This window comes from Cetorhinus maximus, unplaced genomic scaffold, assembly GCF_964194155.1.
Source record: "Cetorhinus maximus unplaced genomic scaffold, sCetMax3.hap1.1 HAP1_SCAFFOLD_368, whole genome shotgun sequence".
NCBI classification, from domain to species: domain Eukaryota; kingdom Metazoa; phylum Chordata; class Chondrichthyes; order Lamniformes; family Cetorhinidae; genus Cetorhinus; species Cetorhinus maximus.
Window position 1 is genome coordinate 1 of NW_027596314.1, and position 10,434 is coordinate 10,434.

The 10,434-nt window shown below is 44.3% G+C and overlaps 2 protein-coding genes across 5 annotated transcripts; both read left to right on the plus strand.

Annotated features, from left to right (window-relative positions):
- The first annotated feature begins 13 nt into the window (after positions 1 to 13).
- LOC144673472 (uncharacterized) lies at positions 14 to 1,370 on the plus strand. The gene has a single exon (XM_078535290.1). The coding sequence runs from the start codon at positions 295 to 297 to the stop codon at positions 1,219 to 1,221; it is 927 nt and encodes a 308-aa protein (XP_078391416.1). The 5' UTR covers positions 14 to 294; the 3' UTR covers positions 1,222 to 1,370.
- Positions 1,371 to 4,535: 3,165 nt separating this feature from the next.
- On the plus strand, positions 4,536 to 10,109 carry LOC144673473 (uncharacterized). 4 transcript variants are annotated; one of them, XM_078535292.1, is made up of 2 exons: positions 4,536 to 6,562; positions 8,654 to 10,109. In XM_078535292.1, exon 2 carries the CDS (start codon positions 8,763 to 8,765, stop codon positions 9,630 to 9,632), a length of 870 nt encoding a protein of 289 aa, XP_078391418.1. In that variant the 5' UTR covers positions 4,536 to 6,562; positions 8,654 to 8,762; the 3' UTR covers positions 9,633 to 10,109. The 4 variants fall into 4 exon arrangements, with proteins under 4 accessions (XP_078391418.1, XP_078391419.1, XP_078391417.1 ...); XM_078535293.1 differs by having other exon boundaries at positions 4,536 to 6,145; XM_078535291.1 differs by lacking the exon at positions 4,536 to 6,562 and adding an exon at positions 7,092 to 7,382.
- Positions 10,110 to 10,434: the final 325 nt, after the last annotated feature.

Genomic DNA, 10,434 nt, shown 5'->3' on the forward strand with positions numbered 1-10,434 from the left:
TACAGATGGGAAACTAAAACCAATTATCAAGATCTGACAGAGTCACTCGATTCATCAGGGCCTGAATATCTGAACACGGAAGGAAATATGTTTGTCCGTGGGAAGAGATTTCAAACATCAGTGTGACTGGGAAAGCACCGAGACACACACACCCGAGTGTGAGTGTTCCAGTGTTCTGGTACACAGCCTGAAAAGAAATCACACTATTCACAGCGAGGAGAAAATGTACACATGTTGTGTGGACGAAGCTTCAACTGATCTTCCAAGTTGGAGTGACAAAAGGGCACCAGCACCATGGAGAAACCATGGAAATGTGGGGACTGTGGGAAGGGATTCAAATACCAGTCGCAGCTGGAAACTCATCGATGCACTCACGCTGGGGAGAGACCGTTCCCCTGCTCCTTGTGTGGGAAGGGATTCACTCGGTCATCTGACCTTCTGAGACACCAACTCACTCACACTAAGGAGTGGCTGTTCACCTGCTCCACGTGTGGGAAGGGATTCATTAATTCATCAGATCTTCGGACACACCAGCGAGTTCACACTGGAGAGAGGCCATTCACCTGCTCCGCCTGTGGGAAGGGATACACCCAGTCAGCCCACCTGCTGGCCCACCAGAGAGTTCACACCGGGGAGAGGCCATTCACTTGCTCTGAGTGTGGGAAGGGATTCTCTCGGTCATCCCACCTCACTGCACACCAACTGGTTCACACAGATGAGAGACCTTTTAAATGTTCTGACTGTGAGAAGAGCTTTAAATGCAGGTACCAGTTGCTGACACACCAACACATTCACACTGGAGAGAGGCTGTTCACCTGCTCCGAGTGTGGGAAGGGATTCATTCATTCATCTGACTTTCTGATACACCAACGAATTCACACTGGGGAGAGGCCATTCACCTGCTCTATGTGTGATAAGAAATTCTCCCGATTATCCCGCCTCACTGCACACCAACTTGTTCACACCGATCAGAGACCTTTTAAATGTTCTGACTGTGAGAAGAGCTTTAAAAGCAGGCGTGAATTGCTAGCACACCAACGTACACACACTGGGGAGAGGCCATTCACCTGCTCCAAGTGTGGGAAGGGATTCGTCCATGCATCCAACCTGCTGAGACACCAGCGAGTTCACACTGGAGAGAGGCTGTTTACCTGCTCCGAGTGTGGGAAAGGATTCACTCAGTCATCCCACCTGGTGAGACACCAGCGAGTTCACAAGTGACTGCAGGGGTTGGATTCTGCTGTTATTGCTGCTGTTAATCATGCCCAGGATTGAACCATGTTTATTCTGAAAGTTAGTGTTTCTTTCTGCTGATGTTAATAATTGAACTGAAGTTTAGTATTCGGGTTATATATCAAATAAACTCCCTTTGTTTTAAACATATTGTTGTAGATTTTTGTCTTTCCCACCTGAGTGTTTAACATCACCTGGCTGGAGCTCAGAAAGGACAATCTGGGGGAGGATCATACGGCAGGAACAGAACTTCAGCCTGGACACAATCCAGGAGCACTGACCATCGTGTCCCTGTTGGATAAAATCAAAAACAGTTTATTTTCCATCTAGTTATCTGACCTTTTCAGTTTGTCGAGTTTACACTGATTTCCATGGTAACACAGATATTGTGTTTCCTTCTCTTGTTACTGAATACTCAATCTAAGATTTGTTTCTCCCAATTTATCCAGATCATCATATGAACCTTCCCAAGTAGCCCCCCAGACTGACCCCCTTTAACAATGTTTTTAACATTACTTCATCTCTCATTGAACAGTTAATGTAACGGGTGGGGTGCTTTTCCCTGGAGGTGTTGAGATGGGCAGCACCATCTTCTCCACTGCCTGTAGCAGGGAGGATGTTGAAGTTTGCTGAAGGTTCCGGAGAAACTGGTCATGAGTCTGTCAAGTAGCCATGGGGAGTGCGACCCGGGGGGATTCACAATCTGGAGTGGGTGACCTGTCGTGAGCCGAAATGGGCTGCGACCGGGGAGTGAACAGGAGGGGAGTGAATGGTCATTAAGACACCAGGCAAGGCAGTGACCCAGTCATTGGCCTTGACCAGATCATCAGCTCCCTTCATGACAGCTTTTTTCATTGTTGTTCCTCCGGAGTGAATAAAGCTCTCGACCATCCCACTGGACTCTGGGTGGTCGTGGGTTTGGAAATGTTATTCCACAACTACAAGATGACAGAGCTGCTGTATTACTACTGCTGTGAAATTAGAACCATTGTCACTTCTATCCTTTTCAGAAAGTCCCATCTGGTAAAGATCTGTTCCCACAAGATTTTAGCTGTAGTGACTGCATTTTTACAGACAGGGAAAGCTTCAGTCCACCAGGTAAACTTATCTATAACTACCAGGATAGAGTGGTCCCCTCCTTTACTGTGGGTTGTGGGCCTGTGTAAGTTTCCCAGGGACAGAATTCAGATGGGACATCCCATTGGCATCTTACATTTTGCAGGGCCAGATTCATCTGGACACAGATGAGACACAGGTTCAGGTGATAATGGGCATCCTGGTGCATCCTCAGCCACCAAGAGTAATTATGTAACATATCGAGGACTGGAAACAGAGAAACACTCCCCTAATTTGATTCATAAACAAAATTCATTATTTTCTAAGCCATGAAGATGTGAACCAAATCAAAATTAGAGCCATCCTCGTAATAGAAAACCTCATCATGTAGGATGAGTGAATCCTTACTTGCTGTGAGGGATGAGGGAAAATCTTTCCAATGCTGTACTGCCTCTTTGACCATAGTCACATCAGGGTCAGGGTCCTGACAAGTTTTCAAATCAGGTTTAACTGCAGTCTGTCGTACTGGTGCAACTCATTGTGTTTTGAGTGGATTCCATGGAATCCCCTCTGGAGCAGCTTTCCTGGTGAGTCAGTCTGCCTGGTTATTACCATCACCCTCTGCACTAACTCCTGCTGCTGATGTACCTTCACATTACAAATCACAATTTGTACTGGACACTTATCAGCAATATCCCAAATCATTCAGAGTTTGGATTGGTGGGTGAGTGGTTTCCTTTCTGCTGTGGAGAAGATATGTTTTTTTTTTCCAGAGAGGTAAGTTTTCCCTGAGGGAGTTACAACCAAAGGATAGTTTCAGGATAGTTGGAGATTCCATCAGTAACAGTTTGAAGGGCTGTGATCACAATAACAGCAGACTTCTGGGCTAAATATTGTAGTGGGTATTGAATAAAGGTACTACAGCTATCATGAAGCAAAATCACAGCACGAGTCTGATACAGTCCTTCTTTATAAAACCGAGACTCATCCACATAAACCCGAGTGGAGTTTAACAGTTGTGTGGCCTTGATAGGCCCATTGGACACGGCCTCTTTCATCTGACAAGCATATAGTATTCTTTCATACTGCAACATCCCAGCCAATTGATATTTGTGAGGTTACAGGATATTAATACCATGCTTTGTAACTCCATAATTAATCTACTCTATCACACTGGGGATACTCCCTTAGTTTGGCCCTTTCTTAATAATACCACTGTGGTATCTGGGGTGTGTAGAATTATTCAATTAAACTCCACCAGGTACTCTATGTCCTTAACGCTTAAGCAATGTACTTAAGGATGCTGGAGATCTGAAATAAAAACAGAAGATTCTGGAAAAACTCAGCAGGTCTGGCAGCAGCTGTGAAGAGAGAAACAGAGTTAATGTTTCAAGTACAGTATGACTCTTCTTCAGAAGTGAAGAGAGGTAGAAATAGGATGGGTTTTATGCTGTTGAAAAAGGGGGGAACGGTCAGGTAGAACGATGGTGAAGGTCGGGGATAGGTTAGAGGGTGGGAGAAATTAAATAACAAAGATATAATTGAATTAAAGGCAAAAAGAGTGGTAAAGGCTGTAACAAAATAAACAAAACACTAGCTGAATGAAAAAGTAAATTAATTGGAAAAGCAAAATTCAAAATGTGTTTGATTTATCTTCAATCTGAATATGAAGTTATGTAAATTTGACACAATTGTGTGCATTTGTGACTGTTTTCTCCACCCATTTGCAAACAATCAGAGAAGTTACCCCTTTCCACTGACAGCATCATGACGATTTGAGCTAAAGATTTTGCCTTTTAAAGATTTGGCTAATTCCCATTTGTATCTTTCGAGACAAAGTGCTTCAGAATGGGAGATATGAGAGTTATCTCCAACCTGATTGCAAATGCTTCTGTGTCTGATATAAAAACATCATATTATGTGAATGTCACATTGGACAGTAACATTCCTCCACTACTCTTGAATGAGATAGAATGGTAATTAATGGGATGCTGCACTTAGAATAAAAGAGAAAAATCACAACACCAAATGGGAATTGGAATGACTCACTCTGAGTACAGTTCAGTAGAAAAGATCAGCCTGGTATTGTCACGACTCACTGGGGATAGTGCACTGTAATAGCAAGCCCCACTGGTCCCTGAGCTGAGACAAATGTGAGAAGTTTGATTAGACCACCAAATTGCCCAAATTTTACCTAACTGTAATTTAATTTAGACTAACAATACGAGCACCAAGTTTGTAAAGTTAACAAGTAAATAACTGTTTATTAAACAAATTATCTGTGACCAGTGGCAATCGGAAGAAAAATGAACTGCTAACTTTTAACTCTATAACTTAAACTCGACCCCTTCTTAACCCTTATACACACACACACATGCACGCATACAAAACATGGGTTTTAAGGTTGAGGTAAAAACAGTTCAATGGCACCAATCCAGACTATGGGATTAGATGGGTTGATTTTGATTGATGTCTTCCGAAATTCCTTGCAGCTCATTGTTAATGACACGAGATGATCTTCCATCACTTTCTGACTGTCGTTCACTGGTTGAAAACTTCCTTTTCAATGTCTCTACTGGTGATTTTCCTCCTCTCCATCTGGCTTGGGGTTTTCAAAGCAATCAGGTCACAGGGATATTAAGAAAAGCCAGCTATCTGTTATGGCAGAATTACTGAAATCTTTCAAATACAGGAGAGAGGTTTCAGGCGTCTCCTCTTAGCAGGCTAGGAGCTGTTCTCTCTGCTCACTGTGCTTTCATACAAAACCTTGATCACCTGATCAGGAGCCAATTAAAACATTGTTGCCAGGCAGTTCCCCTTTCCAGCTACATTCTGTCCAATCTGGCACTCTGTTCCTGGGAATCGCAACATTGTATATTTTACATCCTGCAGCACCGGTAGTTTTAAAGCCACAATCCAAGAAAATAAATGATATGTTATTTACAACAGTCCAACAGAAAATAAAAAGCTATGTTCCTTACAGTGTTCATGTCCACTCTGGTGAAAGTCAGGAAAGTACAGAATCAATCTTCAATATTTCACAAGGGCATCATTCAGATGGGACATGTACATTGGGATCTTTCATTTCAAAAGGCTAGTGACGAACATCCTGGTGCATTCTCAGCCATCAATAGCAATTATGAACAGATGGAGGGCTCGAACGAGAAACACTCCCCAATTGGATCCCGAAACAAAAATAATTCTTTTTGCAGGCATCAAGGTGTCACCCAAGTCAAATTAAAGCTATCCTTGTGATAAAAAACCTCATCATGTAGGACGAGTGAGTCCTTATTTGCTGTGAGGGATGAGGGGAATTCTTCCCTGTAGTGTACGGCCTCTTTGGCCTTAGTCACATCAGGGTTAAGGTCCTGACAATTTTTAAAATCAGTTTTAACTGGAGTTTGTCGTACCGGTGCCAATGATTGTGAATTTTCAGCATCGGGGATAGAGAGAGGGGGGAACCAGTAACTGTGGGATTGAACTCAGCAGAATCAGCAGCACCTTCAGGAAAGGGGAGAGGGAAAACAGTGGGAAAATCCTTAAAATTTCTGTGTATTTCCAGGGGAGAGCAGCAGCTTAAATCAATTCGAAAAATTGAGCATGGCAGAGCATCAATTCACTAAGATTTGTGGGTGTGCTTTCTTTTAATCTATCTCAATTTGGTCGCATTTTTTTCCAGTTCCTATTTGGAGCAGCAATGGCGCTGCTCTTACCCAACATTCCCTGCGGAAGCGAACGTGCCCTATTCCCTCTATAGGAGTCCATTGCGCAGCCGCAGCACTGGACAGTATCTAAAGCATGCGCAGTGTCAGTTTGATAAGAACCCTGCGAGTGCTGGAGACGCTTCTTGCAACGGGTGAAAGTCAGCGGGACGGAGGGACAAAGGGAGCCGGGAATTGGATGGGGCAATGGGGAGGGAGAGGAGGCTTCATAAATAGCTGATGTCGGCTCCAAATCCCGAAAAAGACGCTGCAAGTCTCGTGTATGCAGCACCGGGGCTTATTACCGGGAACAGGCCCAGGTTAACCGTCGACATCTTGGTTCTGCGGGTAGGATTGCGCATGCGCGAATACCTTAGTGACGCAACAGAGCCGTCTTCAGGGTCCCGGTGACCAGGAGAGAAAACATTCACTCATTGATTTCATTCTCATTCTGCACACAGGAGCTGGTGACAGGCTTGGGTTAATGGCCGTCAACTTTAGAGCGGCAAGGTGTTGCAGGGAGCCTGCACGGTCGTCTGAAGAACATGAGAACAAAAGCAGCAGAATAAGCAGTAAGCATTTGGCCCATCAAGCCTTCTCCATTCAATAAGATCATGGCTGATCTGATTGTGGCCTTAACTCCACATTCCTGCCGCCGTCCCCCTACCTCCATAACACTTGATTTCCTTGTAGCTCAAAACTCTCTTTGACACAGCCTTGAATATATCCAATGACCCAGTCTGCACTGCTCACTGGGGAAGAGAATTCCAAAGACATAAAATTCTTAAGATTACTGTTTAAGCACCAAAATTTGAAAATTCACATCCTTGTGAAGAGAATAAATTTCTCTTCATCTCAGTTTTACATGGGAGATGCCTTGTTTTTAAACTGTGTTCCCTAGTTCTAGATTCCTCCATGAGGGGAAACATCCTCTCAGCCTCTACCATGACAAGCACCCTCAGAATCTTACATGTTTCAATGAGATCACCTCTCATTCTTTTAAACTCTTATAAGTATAGACCCAACCTGTTCAACCTTTCCCCAGGAATCAACCAAGTGAACCTTCTCTGAACTGCTTTCATTGCAATTATGTCCCTGCTTAAGTAATCCTGGGCCAAGAGCAGAAGGAGAGACATTGTGAATTTTTATCCTGGACTGAGAGGGATGGATTTTGGAAACTCCTTTTACAGGGGGCTAAAAGGGGAGAGTTTACACACAGCAAACTCAAACCAAGTGAAATGTTTGTCTTTCTGAATTTGTAATCTCAACTGACACTTATGACTTTTGTAATCTCCTTTTATGGGGAGTTAGAAGATATGAAGATTGTGAGATTTTTCTCTTACTCCAGTGCTTCTGATATCTTTTCAGCTTCAGGCTTCAACAGGTTCAGAAGTGAGTATTATTGAACATTCATGTACACTTTAGAGCTTTTAGTGCTGTGCTGTGGTTCCAAGACTCTCGGACTGGTCTGGGTCCTTTACTGTGGATCTGAATCCATGTCTATCTATTGCTCTGCTTCACCTCTGCCTTCCCTGATCACCTCTCTGTCATTGTCTAACTTCCTCTGTCTCTAATAGTGGGTTTATTTTAACCATGTTTGGTAATTTACTGTTATTTCTGCCAAATCAGGTTCCCAGTGTTGCCCACCACCCCCCAGGTTTTTTTTATTCATTCACGGGATGTGGGCATCGCTGGCTAGGCCAGCATTTATTTCCCATCCCTAATTGCCCTTAGAAGGTGGGGGCGAGCTACCTTCTTGAACCACTACAGTCCTTCTGGTGTAGGGATTTGAAAACAAGGATGTGAATTTTCAAATTTTTGTGCTTAAACAGGAACCTTTGTAGGTCAGTGAGCCCAGGCATGATGGGTGAACAATATTTGGTGCGAGTAAGGATACAGGCAGTATTGATTTACATGACCTCAAAGTTACAAGGAAGCGAAATGTGGGAGGCTGGCTAAGAGTGCCTTAGAATAGTTAAGCCCAGAAGCAATAAAGGAATGGATGAGTGTTTCAGAAGCAGATGAGCAGAGACAAGGACAGAGTCAGGTGATGTTACTGAGATGAAAGTGGTCTCGGTGTTTATGCAGGTATGTGGTCAGAAGCTCTGTTTGGAGTGAATCTGAGATTGTGAACAGTGTGGTTCAGCCTCAGATAGTTGCCGAGGAGAGGGATGGAGTCAGTGGTCAGAGAGTGGAGTTCGTAGCGGGGACTGAAGACAATGGTTTTCATCTTCCCAACATTTAATTGGAGGAAATTTCTGTTCACCCAGAACTAGATGTCAAACAAGTCAGGATGGTGTGAGACTTGGAGAGGAACTTGGAGGCAATGGTGTTCGCTTACACCTGCTACCCTGGTCCTTTAGCTGATGGAGGTACAGGGTTTGGGAAATTCTGTCAAAGTTTTGGCCGAGTTGTAGATGTATAACATCCCTCTCCTTCGCTCCTGCCTCTTCCATGTATTTCTATCATCCCATAGAGGCAATGTCTTGTGTAGGTCCAGGCTGGGTAGCAGGGTCCCTTCAATGAAGCACATTAGTGACCATCTGGCAGCTTTCACTTTTTCCTAGTCTCAGGACCCACGAATTATCAGATTCATTCAGTTCAGTTTCACATCCTGCCTTACTTTCAGAATCCTTTTTTTCTGTTTGAAATCAATTTCACAGGGTATTAGAAGTGGAGGATCTGAATTTGGGAAACTCAGCCCAAACATCACATCAGGATCTGACAGAGTCGCCCAATTTATTGTAACCTGAATATCATCAGATTCTGAACATGGAAAGAAAAAGCACCGTTCACAGTGGGGACAAACCGTACACGTGCTCTGTGTGTGGACGAGGCTTCAGCAGATCATCTGGGCTCACAAACCATAAATGCAGTCACACTGGACAGACACCTTGGAAATGTGGGGACTGTGGGAAGGAATTCTATAACCTGTCAAAGCTGAAAACTCATCAACACAGTCACACTGGGGAGAGTCCGTTCACCTGCTTGGTGTGTGGGAAGGGATTCACTCAGTCATCAATTCTGCTGAGACACCATCGAGCTCACACTGGGGAGAGGCCATTCGCCTGCTCTGAATGTGGAAAGGGATTCACTCAGTTATCCATCCTGGTAACACACCAGAGGGTTCACAGTGAGGAAAGACCTTTTAAATGCCCAGACTGCGGGAAGTGCTTTAAAAGTTCCTGGGAACTGATTTCCCATCAAAGTGTTCACACTGAGGAGAGACCTTTTAAATGTCCAGACTGTGGAAAGTGCTTTAAAAGTTCCAGGGAACTGATGTCCCATCAACGTGTTCACACGAAGGAGAGACCTTTTAAATGCCCAGACTGCAGGAAGTGCTATAAAAGCTCTGGGGAATTGATGCGACATCAACGTGTTCACACTCAGGAGAGACCGTTCAGGTGCTCTCACTGTGGGACTGGGTTCAGGCAATCGTCTCAACTCATTGTACACCAGCGAATTCACACTGGGGAGAGGCCGTTCACCTGCACTGTGTGTGGTAAGGGATTCACTCAGACATCTCACCTCATGAAACACCAGCGAATTCACACCAGGGAGAGGCCGTTCACCTGCACTGAGTGTGGGAAGAAATTCACTCGTACATCCCACCTGCTGACACACCAACAAGTTCACAAGTGAATTCTGGATTTACGGGGATTTACAGCTTTGGGAGTGGAAAAGAGAGGAAAAAAGGTTCCATAGAAACTAGAATAATCTGTTCTGAATTTCTATCCTGGACTGACAGTGATGAATTTTGTAAACTCCTTTTGCAGAATATTAAAAGGAAGGATTTGCAGATGTGAAACTCAAGCCAAATGTCACATCACTTTCTGGTTGACTCACTTGATGCATCAGGACCTGAATACCATTGGACTTTGAATGTGGAAAGAGAAATGTTTGTCTGTTCTGTCTGTGGGAAAAGATTTCAAGCATCAGGGTGACTGGAAAAGCACCAAGACACACACACCTGAGTGAGAGTGTTCCAGTGAACTGACTGCGGAAAGAGCTTTAACCGGTTACACAGCCTGAAAATACATTGCATTGTTCACAATAGGGAGAAAACATACACGTGTTCCCTGTGTGGACGAGGCTTCAACAGATTATCCAACCTGGAGAGACACAGGCAGTCATCCACCCTCACCTCACACCAGCGAGTTCACAATGGGGAGAGGCCGATCACCTCTGCATGTGAAAAATAATTCACTCATTCATCCATTCTGTGGTCACACCAGTGAATTCACACTGCGGAGAAGCCTTTCAGCTGTATTTCCTGTAGAAAAAGGTTCAGCCAGTCACCTGACCTCAAGGCACACCAGTGAATTAGCACTGGGGAGAGGCCGTTAACCTGCTCTGAGTGTGGGAAGGGATTCACTCAGTCATCCACCCTGCTGACACACCATCAGACTCATACTGAGAAGAAGCTATTCAGCTGCACTTCATG